This window comes from Hibiscus syriacus, unplaced genomic scaffold, assembly GCF_006381635.1.
Source record: "Hibiscus syriacus cultivar Baekdansim isolate YM2019G1 unplaced genomic scaffold, ASM638163v2 tig00111027_pilon, whole genome shotgun sequence".
NCBI lineage: Eukaryota > Viridiplantae > Streptophyta > Magnoliopsida > Malvales > Malvaceae > Hibiscus > Hibiscus syriacus.
Window position 1 is genome coordinate 2,384,985 of NW_024062960.1, and position 14,903 is coordinate 2,399,887.

The 14,903-nt window shown below is 36.1% G+C and overlaps 1 protein-coding gene and 1 pseudogene across 2 annotated transcripts; one reads left to right on the forward strand and one right to left on the reverse strand.

Annotated features, from left to right (window-relative positions):
- Positions 1–664: 664 nt before the first annotated feature.
- Positions 665–4,949, reverse strand: LOC120150924 (annotated as a pseudogene).
- A 3,777-nt stretch (positions 4,950–8,726) lies between these two features.
- Positions 8,727–14,300, forward strand: LOC120151091 (RNA polymerase II C-terminal domain phosphatase-like 3). Of its 2 annotated transcripts, none has more exons than XM_039163629.1 (12): positions 8,727–9,615; positions 9,712–9,835; positions 9,954–10,009; positions 10,084–10,144; positions 10,237–11,676; positions 11,944–12,555; positions 12,671–12,817; positions 12,909–13,177; positions 13,263–13,374; positions 13,451–13,708; positions 13,935–13,981; positions 14,079–14,300. In XM_039163629.1, exons 1-12 carry the CDS (start codon positions 8,984–8,986, stop codon positions 14,140–14,142), a joined length of 3,822 nt encoding a protein of 1,273 aa, XP_039019560.1. In that variant the 5' UTR covers positions 8,727–8,983; the 3' UTR covers positions 14,143–14,300. The 2 variants fall into 2 exon arrangements, with proteins under 2 accessions (XP_039019560.1, XP_039019561.1); XM_039163630.1 differs by having other exon boundaries at positions 10,237–11,664.
- The last annotated feature ends 603 nt before the right edge of the window (positions 14,301–14,903 follow it).

Genomic DNA, 14,903 nt, shown 5'->3' on the forward strand with positions numbered 1-14,903 from the left:
AACCAGAAATTTACTACTTAAAGCCTCTCCAGTAATCCATCCGTAAGATCATTCCTACAAAATTCAAATCGAAGAATTAAATGGTAAACAATTAGAACAACTTCTTGTAAAGGTAATTTTACTAAAAAAGATTGAACAATTAGAACAACATTATTCAAATACTACGCTAAAATGAGAATATTCATTTAAAAATGATAAAATTCATTTAAAAATGATAAAATTCCAAACAAACTCAAACATACATCAACAGCAGATGCATCTTCACTAGGAGCAAAACTTGCAGCAGCCCGCAATGCCTTTGCCTTCTAATCTACTTCCTCTTACGAACACTCTGCAAAACGAATTAATTTTTTTTTAAAATATATACGTTTTTAATCATATTAAAAACCCACATTTAAATTGTAATATAAATTAAATCACAAATGACCCAATCTTAATCAAAAGAAAAAAGACTTACTGTAACAGAGATAACCAGCATAGCCAGCAGTTCCTGTAATAGCCGCGATGAGTAAATACTTGAGCTTTTGTTAATGCTTTTATTTTTTTGTGACCATAAATTAGGATTATTGAATAAGGAAATAAAAAAATATTTAAGAAAAATAAATATTCCAATATAAATTCATAAGAATAAAGAATCAATATTTAAATTAGTAAATTCCTAAAATCAAGTATCAAACTTCTTGCTTTGCATCTCCTTCTTATAAGTAAATGAATCCTGCATAACTGAAGCAGATGCCCCAGGATCCATACCTAGCAAAAAATGACAGCACAAAGCAAGTTCTTCAGCAATGGATATTGAGATTGCCATATTGAAGAATTGCTCGAATTAGCAGAATTTGTAAAGACAAATAATTACAAAGTAAACACATAAAAGATATAGATTATGGAATAGTTCTAAACGAACCAGGAGCTTTCTTCTGTTCTATGTTCAGGATATAATTTCCTGAATGAGGCTAGTGCCTGAATTGCTGTTGAGGTGCATTCAACATATCTATGTTGCCACTCCATAAACATCAAATCAGAATGTAATCAATTATAAAAAAAAATGACTTATACAGAAAATGAAGTAAGCTAGGAGCTTACGGGTAGTCGATAACTATGTTGCCAAAAGTTAACTCCATCTTTCCTAAACAATAATTTCATCTCAAGAAGCAGAGTTTTCCTCTAATTTTATTTCCCCTGGTTTAAATAAATTAAATGAAGCGCTTTCTTTTCTAAGTAACCCTTTTGATTTTAATTGATAATGTGTATGCATGTTCGTGTATATGTATCTTCATGCGCCAAAAATGGTAGTTTTCTTAAAACTCTTCCACTCAATCCTTGTAAACAAACATACCACAAATACTTGTTTATTTCATCGAAAATCGTTGCTAGATTCGATGTGTTCACATTCAGGGCTTCGAATTCTAACATTGCATGCTTCAGCAGCCTCTGCTAATTGCTTACACAGGTGAATAGTTGTTTGAACCTCCTGATTCTCATCTATATTCAGTTTCTCTTTCAATGTAGCATAGTCTGGAAGGATGTATTGACTTGAACCCTAAAGAGATCCGTATTCGACTTGGTATTAAGTGAAGAGATCGAAATATGGAGGCCCTAGGCATTGTTTTACATTCTTACCTGGATATTTGATATAATTCATGTCCGCATAAGCTCTTACAAGCATGATCTTAAAATTTCGTAACGAGCTTGAAGAGTTGGAGGACCCACATATGCTTTGATATCGGCTCTGTCAACAAATGCAATATCTGCAACGCTAGTAGTAAATTTATACATTCCAAAAGGGTGGATTCTTCTCTAGTCTAATATTTCAGGACTGGTGCCATCGGTAAATATGAAAAATGTAAAATATCCCTCAGTACGTTAAATGAGAGGACTGATAAAAGTTTCTAATAGTTGAAGATTCCAATACTGAATCCACAAGGAGATAATGGTAAATTACCATGTAAATACCATATATTTCAGAATAAGAAACCAATGTGAAATGGATTATAGGCTTACCAATAGCAGTATTTATATTGGACGTAGTCATAATTATAACATTGGAAGCTAATTTCAGCTTATCCATCTGAGTTAATAGCGCATTTACAACCTGAGGTACATTTTCAAGTTGTATTCGGTCTAAAGTTGAGGTAAATATACTCACATAAATATGTGCATTTAAGAGAAAAATATAAAGAAGTTTAATTGCTTGTACAAAACTGTTAGCCGAATGGAATCTGAAGGTTCAGAACCAGACAAAGCAACATCAAGACTTTCAACTTCATCTGTGGTAGCAACGACATCATATATCTAAAGAGTCATAACCTAGAAAGACCAGAAATGATCAAAACCCTAACTTTGGTAATAAAAGACTCACCAATTAGAACAATACCAGATTGTGTTCTTTCTCCACCATGTATTGAATTTTTTGGAAAAGCTTTACAACCTAAAGTTTAGGAACAGAGTTAATAATGTAAACTACATACCATTAACATCCAGGACGTCATGATACTTTTGTCATAAGTTCAAAAAATTGATACAGAAACATACCAACTCGCCACTCTCATAGAACCATTTACTAAACAATGAATGTGCATTAACTTCGATTAATTGGCACTGTGGATATCTGAATAAAGAATGGTAAGCCAAAAATAAAATCAGCGAGAACTAACAATCTCACAAGCTAATGTATAAGGCCCTAAAGTGATATATGCTTTGAGCATAGAAATTAACAAAAGACCTGGAGCTGAAACTAATGGATAATTTTTGTACCAGTGCTTCGCATAAAGATGTCTTTCCTGTCCCTGGAGGCCCATGTAAAAGAATAATGCTGCTGTAACACCCCAATTTAGGGGCTAAATTTTAAAAATTATAAAATATTGAATTTAATTGGTATTTTGAAAGAAACGGTGGATTAAATTGTAAAATTTCAAAATTGATAGAATGTTTTAAGAAGTGTAGGAAATTCAGTGGCTAAACTCATGATTTGACTTTTTTTTCTTTAGGAGAAAATATAAACATCCATTTTCCCGTGTATTTCTGTAGAAAAATGCTCATAATTCTTCTCCTGGTCAACGACTGTGATCTTCGATCTACTCGCCGTCCGGCCTCCGATCGACAAACCGAAACCACCATCGTGTTCATTGTCGACCGATGAACAAAACTCCTCAAGCCTCTCGTCGTGAATCGTCACCTTTCGTTGTTAATTTCAGTTGGAAGTATCATCGATTTTAACACAATTTCTATTGGTTTTTCGTTGATTCACGACGATCCAACCATCCGTTTTCGACACCTCCCGCACCATCGTGTTCCTTGTGCCGTTCCGAGTCTGTCGGTGTCCTCATTGTCTCCATCGGTGGCGGTACGTGAGGAGGTAAAGCGGTCAAAGTTTCGGATTTGTTGAAATTGAGCTCTCCACCATTTGAAATTGTGAACCGAGCTTTATAAATGCCTCAAAATTTCTTAAAATAATTTTTAGGATTTTTTTGGGAATTTTTCGACACCGTATCACTGTTCACGCGCCCTACGCGCCACCCTCCGAGAGTGGGCATTGTCTAGCCGTAGGGTGATAAATGTGTAAAAAACCAGGGCGATAGTTTTGTAAATATTTGTAAAAGGGTGGTATTTTTGTAATTAATTTCTGTTAGGGTGATATTTGTGTAAAACTGTCGACTATTGACTGTTGACTGTTGACCGGCGTTGACCACTGTTGACCAGAACTTTGACCGGCATTGACCGGGCGTTTAACGACCTTTGACTTTGACTGTGTATATATATTCTGACATTTTTCGATGTCTTGAATCCGTTTTTGGGGTCTGTTTCACCAAATTCGAACTCGGTAAGTTGGTTTTCACTGATTAATCACCCGATTCGATTCGTTTTTCATAATTAAGTCTCGTTTTTGATGAAATGTTTATTGTTATGTATTTGAGAAAATATTGGAAGTTGAATTAAAGATTTGGGGCATTCGAATGGAATTTATTTGGTCGATCAGTATGACACAGAAATCGAGGTAATGCATTACTACCTCTTTATGCTTTATGGAACATGTTGATAATGGATAAATGGATGGATATATATATATATATATATATATATATATATATATATATTATGCATGTTTGATTATGGATGGATTTGAACCGAATATGATTTAAGCAATAAATTATGAGAATACTTTGATTAAGTAAAATTATGAAAATGCCCTTAAGAGGTAAAAATAGTCTGAGTTGACCCTGAATGAGAAAGTACCCTGAGGATTCATACTTAAATCGATAAATTACAGTTTTAATTGTTAAGATCATGTCTTTGTATAGAAAATTTCTGATATTTCGTTTGTAAAATTTGAGAAGACACATGACCCGAAAATCTCTGAGTTAAGAGTAAATACCTGAAGAATAATTTATTGATGGTGCTCTTTTGTCAGAATTGTTTAAAAAGGACTGAAGTAAAAGATATGTTTGAATTAAATAATAAGACCAGACGAAATGAAAGGATTGAAATACCATAGATCTTTAAAATGACCAAATACCCCTGATATGCAAATGACCCAAGAATATCACTAAGCCTAGGAATGATTGAATACCCTAGAAGGGAAATGAATTGATCAGTCAACAAGTATCAGTTCTGGAAGTAGTTCAGCTCGAGTTGTTTGAAAATCCGATCGATCGACATAGATGGTAAATGTCCGAAATCTTTGTTCTCCCTTATCAGCTCAAATCACTCTGGTCATATATGAAAAAAACAAGTAACCCATATACAAAGGATTCTGAAAAACTTTCTGAATACTTTTGCCTCAGAAAACTGTTCGAATATTAAATGATCATGATTAGTCACGTTCTGAATAATCGATGTTCCCATTAGCTAATAAACTCTTCCGATAATGATTCTAATTTCTAACATTCTATCGGTATACTAAAGATCCCTGTTTTTATGTCCAATAAGATTATCCAATACCTCTGAACCATATCTATAATCTCTAGTGTGTTCCTTAATCATATGAATATTTTATTTGATTTATGTTTTGAATTTTGTTATGATTTCTGCTCTGATTTCTGCTCTGAATTCTGTTATGATTTCTACTCTGATTTCTGATATCTCCGTTACTGAAGGAAAATGTTTTATTCGGGGCACTCTGGGTTCTGGTATGAAGACTCTGGCAGGTTCAGTCACTGCGGTTAATTCCTTTTATAGGTTCTGCACTGACTGGTAATTCCTTATGGACCTAAGTCAAGCCTTGGGTAGGCTCTGCGACCCTGAGATTTTCTTGGGTAAGCCTTTGTGGCCCCGGGAATATTCTTGGGTAGACTCGCAGGCCACAAGGTACTCCCTTAGGTTGTGCAGTTCTGGGGATCTGCACATGGCGCTCGGTTGGAGGACGATTCAGAGTTTTTAAATTAAAAACTCCTATGATGTTTTAATAACCGTGATCTGTACTAATTTTAAAAAGCATAATTGTTTTAAATGTTTTACGGGAACACACTAGACAACTAATTCTGATATCCTGAACCCAAACATCCGAAATATTTCCATCTGAACTGAAAGCTTACAGTCTGTTACTACATGAAATATATGTAAGATCTCCGCTCAACATAAAAATCTGCAGATATCGGAACCAATAAGGAAACATACGATTATCTGTTATCTTCATGTCCTGTAGCATCATCTGGTAGTTCTGCATTACTGAGCTTCCCAAAGCTCACTCTGTTACTCACCTTTTCAGGTTAAAAGAATGGTACCGGTGCATCTATCGACATCAGTAAGGGAGTTCGTCCGGCGTTACTTACAGAGTATGGTACATGTGATTAGAGGGCATGTAATTGCATTTTGTTTTATATATGAGTATGAAAAACTGTTTTATTTCTGAATAATAATAAATCATTTTATGAGTTACATGTTTTGATAAAATTTTTAAATTTTTCGCTATTTTTACGGTGGGTCGCTCCGGTGGCCCTAATGTGACATTCCATATCGGATTAGGCTATCCGTATCGGTCTGAGGGGGTTACAGCTGCAGAAAAGAAAAATCATTGATCAGAGTTTTGTGCTACTACTATTATCAATACCTGTAATCAATTGAACTTTCATGTTAACTAGATGACATCTAATTAGAGAAAATATCGAAGAAGAAACGAATATTATCTGTTACTAATAGTCTTGAACCAATGACCAGTAGACCATATGAAGCCTTGCTTTATCCTAATTCTAGAAGTTGCCCTTGGTGCAATATCATGCAACAGGTATGAACATGTTTGCATGCCAGGTATGAACAGTCATAGATGCGTAGTAAGCTCTCTCCCTCTCTACAGAGCTTTGCATCATCAAGAATACAAAATTATAACAAAGTGGTATTATCAAGCAATAAGTATGAACATGTAAATATGCATAATGCTGAAACAATCTAATCAGTTTGCTCACTACTAGATAAGATTCCAACTATTTGAATGTTCTATTTGAAGTTTTATTCTTACTAGATAAGATTCCAACTATGAAAACCCCAACTAAAACAATCTAATCAGTTTTAGTCTTACTATATAAGATTCTAACTATGAAAACCCAACTGAAACAATCTAATCAGTTTGCTTATTACTAGATAAGGATCATCGTACTAGTTCTGAAAGAGAGAACCGATGCTTCATTTTCTTCTATTCTTTTTTGGAACAAAACGATACTACTTTATTGAAAGAAATGAAGCCAGATCTGATAGAATTCTAATTCCAGGGAATTTGAGATAGAGTTTTATTGGGGACAGCTTACGATGAAGCGAGAAGGGACTTTGAAAGTGCAAGAAATGAAACTAGGCTCGACCCGATACGGAGATCGCTTAAGCAGAACTCATTGTAGAAGTTGCGCCCATAACCGACTCGGTGGGGGTGAACAAGAACGTACTTCATTTTTCTCTCATGATTCTGTCTTCTTTGAAACTAAATGGAAATGGAAAAAGAAATGAGCAAAGAGAGTCATTATTTATAGCAGTGAGAAATAACCATCAAAGCAAAGGGCGACCTTGTACTGATAAAACCAAAGTTCAAAGTAAAACCCAAAGCCACGAAATCAAAATCAAAATCAAAATCAAAATAACAACAACGACTGGTGATGGTGTTAACGATAAATTTCGCAGAATGAAAAATGAGGATTTGAAAGTTGGGGGAAATGTGGATAAGGGAATCAAAATCAGAGATAGCGTAAAAAATGATAGTGATGTAGATGGGTTTGGGGTTTGGTAGTGAAGCAGATAGGTTTGTGTAAAAGGCGGGATTGAAAAATAGGTAAAGGGAGAAAAATGAAAAAAAGGGTTAAAGGTGCGGCACTTAAAAATTATAAATTTGCGGCATTTGTAAACACAAACGCCACTAAAGTACGAGTCTATAGCGGCGTATGTATATAAACGCCACTAAAGTATAATTATATAGCGGCGTTTGTATAAAAACACCACTAAAGTACAATTATATAGCAACATTTGTATAAAAATGCCACTAAAGTACGAGTCTATAGCGGAGTTTGTATAAAAACACCACTAAAGTACGAGTCTTTAGCGGCGTTTGTATAAAAACGCCACTAAAGTACTACTTTGTTGCGGCGTTTGTTGAAAAAACGCCACTATGGATAAACCTATTGCGGTGTTTGTATAAAAACGTCGCTAAAGTTACCATTTATGGCGTTTTCTATTTAAACGCCGCAATATGTTTAAAATTTGTGGCGTTTACTCCCAAAACGCCGCTATAGAACAATTTTACTGTAGTGATGGCAGCACCTTTCAAGAGGCCTGCAAGCAGTTCTTCCCTATCACAAAGGTTCCATCAATAGTCGATCAGTAGTTGATCAAGCAGTTCTGGTTCTTGGGATCGAAAAGTTCAAATCTTCCTAGATCAACAAAATGAATTGAAAATCATTCGATCTTACAATCAAGAACTGGTTGAATGTTATGGATATTGATGTGAAATCACTCTTTAATTGCGAAAAAATCCTCTGCGATCATGTTTTTTGGGTATCTCAAACTATAAGAGTCAGAAACTCTCGTTTTCCAAAGCTTCTCGCTCCATATTCGTCAGGTGACTGACGACGGAAAAGATAAACAGTAATAAAGGTGTGCGGTGCAAGCGCAAGATAGAGTTTTAAAAGAAAACATATTAAAAAAAATAAACAAATTGATATTTTATCCATAAATTACTCTGGGTTAATAAAAAAACCCATTATTAGAAATTTATCTAAAGTTCAAAATTAAAATAAAAATTAAACCTTTTTAATAACGTGTGACATCATCAAACTAACGGCAACTAACATCTCAATGACCAAATTATAATAAAACGATAAGGTAAGCAACAAAAATTAAGTTGAATTCAGTGAGAAAAAATATACAAATATTAAACAAAAGTTACCTAGCATGTAGTTTACCCAAAAAAAATAAATAGATGGGTGACCGAAATAAAATAAAATTGATAGTTGGATACTAAATGCGATTTTACCCCTTTTTATTTTTTTTCTCAAGAAATAACATACTGTTCGAGCCATGGCCATTAAGTCATGGCAATCGTCCATCCCGGTCTCCGCCTAACTATTCCTAGTTACATCAGACTTCTGCTCACCAAAGGACAACTCTGTTTTAGGTTTATTATATGCTGACGTGTACGGTCCAGATTTAAAACTCTTGCGTGTCCTAGATTCCCCTTCTTCCTTATAAACATTTGTCACCACCTTTTTAAAACCCTCAAAAACAACATCACAGATCTGAGTTCAAATTATTGAGAAATTTAAGAAATCTTCAATTTATATTCTCCAGGTATTCATCGGGGGGCTGAGTATTCAATCTAATCTAAGTGCCTTCGAAATTTCCTCCTTTTCTGTTTTGTTTCTGCCTCGAAATTGGGCGAGATCTACTGAAGAAAATTTCGCCAGTTCTTGAAAAAAGTGACTGGTGCGTAAAATATATGTTTGGTTTTGGGTCTAATTGGATCGATTAGAGTAAAATAATTAGAAACGAAAAAAGGGGAACCCTAGGTCAGATGGCAAACGATGAAATCAAAATGGAGGATGTTGAAGAAGGTGAAATTTCGGATTCAGCTTCAATAGAGATCAACGAGGAAGATTTTAACAAGCAAGAAGTTACGATTTTGATGGAATCGAAATCGACGAAAGGTGTTGGGGAAGCGAATTCTAATTCGAGAGTTTGGACAATGCAGGATCTCTGCAAATACCCGTCTGTTTTACGAGGGTACTCATCGGGTTTGTATAATCTTGCTTGGGCACAAGCGGTTCAGAAGAAACCTTTCAATGGAATTTTTGGTAAGGAGGCCGAACAACCGCAGCAAGACGAGAACAACAACTCCAAGCGATCGTCACCGTCATCTTCGGTGGCTTCTGTAAATAGCAAAGAGGAGAAGGGCTCTAGTGGGAATTCAACTTATAGAGTTGTGATTGATGATAGTGGGGATGAGATGGATGAGGACAAGTTTGTCACTCTTGACAAAGAAGAAGGGGAGTTGGAAGAGGGGGAGATTGATTTGGATTCGGAGCCCTTGAAAGAAATGATTTTGAGTAGTGAGGATGGAAATGCTGGTAACTTGGATGAGTTGGAGAAGCGAGTTAACCTGTTTCGGGGAGTACTGGAAGGGATTACTGTGATTGAAGCAGAGAAGTATGAATACTGTAATGAAAGGACGACCTTTTTTTAATATTAGCGAGTAAAATTACTCTGCTGAATTGTTTTTTTTCCAAATTTATTGTTTTGTAGATCATTCGGGGCAGTTTGTACCAGATTGCAGAATGCTTTGGAGAGCTTACGAGGATTGGTATTTGAATTTAGAGTTCCCACAAAAGATACACTTATTGAACTGGCTTTTGGAGCAGTTAATTCAGTAAGAAATGGAGGAGTTATATTCTCATAGTTTTGCTCTGATGGTTATATGAAAATTTTGGTCAATTTATAAATTGCGGATTGCAAATATTGCAGAGTCTTATTTCTTTTCATTGCAGGTTTTTGTTGCTCTGAATGGCAATTTAAGCGAACAGAATGTGTCCATTATATCAAGGTATTTTATTTGGTTTTAATACATTTTATCTATTTTTCTTTTTGTCAAATCATTGTTTTGCATTTCGGGAACAGGCTTCTTTCTGTTGTGAAAGGTATTGATCCTCCTCTGTTTCGTGCTGACAAGATGAAAGAGGTGTGTGGTTCATGACTTACTAGTTTATGAACTATTAGCATTGTAAGATTGTTGTGTTTATGGTGAGACTAAACGCTATGTCTGCTTTACAGATAGATGTGATGCTGCTCTCTCTGAATTCAACGGCTAGAGTAATTGGCATGGAGAAAGAGATTGAGATTGTGAATAATAAGGATCCTGATACCTTAGCTGAAAATGCTGGTCATGATTTGACCATAACTAATAAGTTGCCGTTATCTGTTGATTCCGAATCTTATAATAAGCCAAATACGTTAACAGAAACTTTAAAGCCTGGAGTACCTAATTTTAGGAACAAAGGTCTTTCACTACCCCTTCTAGACCTTCACAAGGATCATGACGCAGACAGCCTTCCCTCGCCTACACGAGAAACAACACCATGTTTACCCAGTTTACCCATACCCAGGCCAATGACTATTGGAGACGGTATTGTTAAATCTGGGCTTATGATGGCTAAGGGTTCACATGATGCAGTTGGTAATAAATTGCACCCTTACGAAACCGATGCCCTCAAAGCCTTTTCTAGCTATCCACAAAAATTTGGTCGAGGTTTTTTCTTTTCAAGTGATAGACTTCCTAGCCCAACCCCTTCTGAAGAATCTGGTGATGAGGGTGGTGATAATGGTGCGGAGGTTTCTATCTCCTCCAGCATTGGTAACTTTAAACCAAATATGCCTGTTCAGGGGCATCCAACTGTTTCCTTGCCACCTCATATCGATACTGCCAGTTCAATATCTAGCATGCAGGGACTGCTGACAACTCAAAATGCTACACTTGTGACTGTGAGTTCTGCATCTAATATAGGGTCAAAGGCTTCAGCAAAAAGTAGAGACCCTAGACTTCGGTTTGCCAACTCCAATGCAAGTGCTTTGGATCTAAACCAACGGCCATTGCACAATGCTTCTAAAGCGTCACCTGTTGATGGAATTATGGATTCAAGAAAGAAAAAGAATGTAGAAGAGCCTGTTTTAGATGGTCCTGCACTCAAGAGACAAAAGAATGAGTTGGGAAATTTTGGAGTTGTTAGGGATCATGTTCAAGCTATGTCTGGACATGGTGGTTGGTTAGGGGATACTGATAATAGTGGGTCTCAGATGGCAAACAGAAACCAAAACGTAGAGAATTTGGATTCCAATTCCCAGAAAATGGAATATGGAGTATCTTGTTCAAGTACTTTAAGTGGAAAAATCAATATGACTGTCAACAAAATTGAGCAAGTGCCGCTGCCAGGCAAGGATACCCCTTCTTTGCCTGCTTTGTTGAAAGATATTGCAGTAAATCCGACCATGCTGATAAATATACTTAAGATGGGACAACATCAGAGATTAGCATCTGAAATCCAGCAGAAATCCCCCGATCCTGTAAAAAGTACATTGTATCAGCCAAGCTCAAATCCAGTTCTGGGAGTAGTTCCCCCAGGAAATATTATTCCCTCACCCTCAGTTAACATTGTTCCTTCAAGCTCATCTGCTACTTTGTCAAAACCTGCAGGAAATCTTCAGGTTCCTCCTCCTGTGAGCACCTCATTATATATTTACATATTTATATATACACATATAATTATATTTATATATATATACATATATAAAATAAAACGCAAAAATGTGCAAGTCATACTGTTTTAAGCATTTGCCTCCTGTGAGCACTTCATTGCTTTTTGTGGTTTCATGCGGATGAGGATAAATAATATTGTTTAACTTCCCATTAGTTGAATGCTTGAAAATTAATATTTATTTTGCATCTCTTATTTGTCTAATGTTTAATAATTGACAACCTTCCAGGAAGAGTCTGGCAAAATTTGTATGAAACGTCGTGACCCTCGTCGCGTTCTCCTTGGCAATGTGTTTCAAAAGAGTGGTAGCGTGGGATCTGATCAAATAAAAACAAATGGGATCTCCCCTACATCAAGCACCCAGGGAAGCAAGGATAATATGAATACCCAGAAGCAGCTTGAGAATCATACAGTAGCTAAGACAATACATTCTCAGCTTGTTCCACCACATGATATCGCCCAGCAATTTACCCAAAGTCTCAAAAATATTGCTGGTATGATGTCTGCTTCGCAGCCATTTACCAGTCTGCCAGTAGCATCCCAGAATATAGTCTCCCAACCAATACAAGTTAAGTCTGACAGCACGGATATGATCACAACAGTGTCTAATTCAGAGGATCGGCAGAATGGGACTGGTGCAACATCTGATGGTGTAGCAAATCCTCCTCCGCAGAATACATGGGGAGATGTAGGACATCTCTTTGAAAAATACGATGACAGGCAAAAGGCAGCAATCCAGAGAGAAAGGGCGAGGAGGTTAGAAGAGCAAAAGAAAATGTTTGCTTCACGCAAACTCTGTCTCGTCTTGGATTTGGATCATACACTTCTCAATTCTGCCAAAGTGAGTTTTCGTTAATAAGTGTGAACTTCCCTCCTCCCCTTCCCCCCTTTTCTTAAAAAAAAAACAAATCTGATAGTTTTCTAATTCAAGACTATTTAATTTTTTGTCTTCACAGTTTATTGAAGTAGACTCTGTGCATGAAGAAATCTTAAGAAAGAAAGAGGAACAGGATCGTGAAAAACTGCAGAGACATCTCTTCCGCTTTAATCATATGGGAATGTGGACCAAATTGCGACCTGGAGTCTGGAATTTCTTAGAGAAAGTATGCTATTTCAATTCTTCCTTGACTTCAGAACTCTCTGGATTCTGGAACTTCATTTGCAATTGACACTGATTCTCCCTTATCATTTTAGGCTAGCAAGTTGTATGAACTGCATCTTTACACAATGGGCAACAAACTTTATGCCACAGAAATAGCAAAAGTGCTTGATCCGAAAGGGGTTTTGTTTGCTGGGCGAGTTATATCTAGGGGTGATGATGGAGATCCCGTTGATGGTGATGAGAGGGTTCCTCGAAGTAAGGATCTTGAAGGGGTTCTGGGTATGGAATCGTCTGTGGTTATCATTGATGACTCTGTTAGAGTCTGGCCTCATAATAAACTTAACTTGATTGTTGTAGAGAGGTATGCATGTCTTTGATTATACTTACAAGTACGATGATCCATGCCACTGTCTTGATCTTGTGTCCATCTATCATATTTTCTACAGGTATACTTATTTTCCTTATAGTAGACGCCAATTTGGTCTTTTAGGTCCATCTCTTCTTGAGATTGACCATGACGAGCGCCCAGAAGATGGGACTTTGGCTTCTTCTTTGGCGGTGAGAAGACTGTTCTGCTTGAAATCTTCATTTATGAAAAGTTAATATTTGCCTGACCCTATTTTTGTTCAAATAGGTTATTGAGAGAATTCACCAGAATTTCTTTTCACATCAGAGTTTAGATGATTTGGATGTTAGGAATATCCTAGCAACAGAACAAAGGAAGATTTTGTACTGTTGTCGTATAGTATTTAGTAGGGTGTTCCCTGTAGGTGAAGCCAATCCTCACCTACATCCTTTGTGGCAGACAGCAGAGCAATTCGGAGCTGTTTGCACAAATCAGATAGATAAGCATGTTACACACGTGGTGGCCAACTCTCTCGGAACAGACAAGGTAATTTATTTTTTCAGTTTAATTGCTCTGCATGCTGGCATTGTTCAGGACAATTAGTCGGCCTTACCTGAATCCAAGCTGCTAGACAATTTATAACTGTTGCTTGCCATACAGTTTTTATGTTGAACAAAAGTTTGTCTCGTGGGGTTCATTGACAATAGCAAGGGAAATCTGAGCTCATTGTTTCGGTTTAACCAAATTTAATTCATTATATTGTTTCCCACAGGTGAATTGGGCTCTATCTACTGGAAAATTTGTTGTTCACCCTGGCTGGTGAGATTATCTATCCTCCTTAATTCACTTGCATGGTGGCAATTATTAGCTTTTTAGACTTGACATTTCCTCCCTTTCCACTCTTTTTACAAAACAGGGTGGAAGCATCAGCCCTGCTGTATCGAAGGGCGAATGAGAATGACTTTGCGATTAAACAATAAATAATCACCTCCCTAATCATTTTCATGATAAAACTAAGACCCAATAAAATCAAGAGTCAAACGTGGGTAGAGATGAAACCATCAGGTATTTTTTTCGGGGTTGTTTTACATCGGGACCGAGAGTGCACCCCGAGTATAGATGTAAAAAACTGACCCGACTTGCAAAATTGATTAAAATCGACTCGAGTTAAAATTGTTTGTGACCTTAGATGGTGAAAATCCGAAATTGATTTGAGTCCAAACTGATGTTGAATTGAACTCGAGTTGAATCGGAAAATTTACAACCTATACTCGATCTATACTCAACCTGAGAACAACCTAAACCTGAATTTGACTTGATAATGTGACAATCGAACCCGACCTGCATCCAACTTGATATGAACATGAATTTGAGAATAACCTGACAAATAATTGATATCATACGACTTGTTATCAGCCTAACATGTTATAAACATGATCTGTAACTGATTCAACTTGTAAATGATTCGACCTATTATTAAACTGAACTGGACTTGATATTTATTTGACTTGTAAGTTATAATTGATGAAGTTAGAAAATTATATTTTTTTAATATTCCAATGTGTCATAATACTTCTTCACAATTTATAATGCATGTATGATAATTGAATTAATGTATTTACTTTTTATTCTTATAAATTGTAGCCTATAAATATATTTAAAATTTTTATTAAATTAATGAGTTGGTATTAATAATAAATATAAAATAAATTATTAATTATCATCTAAATTTACTTTAAAT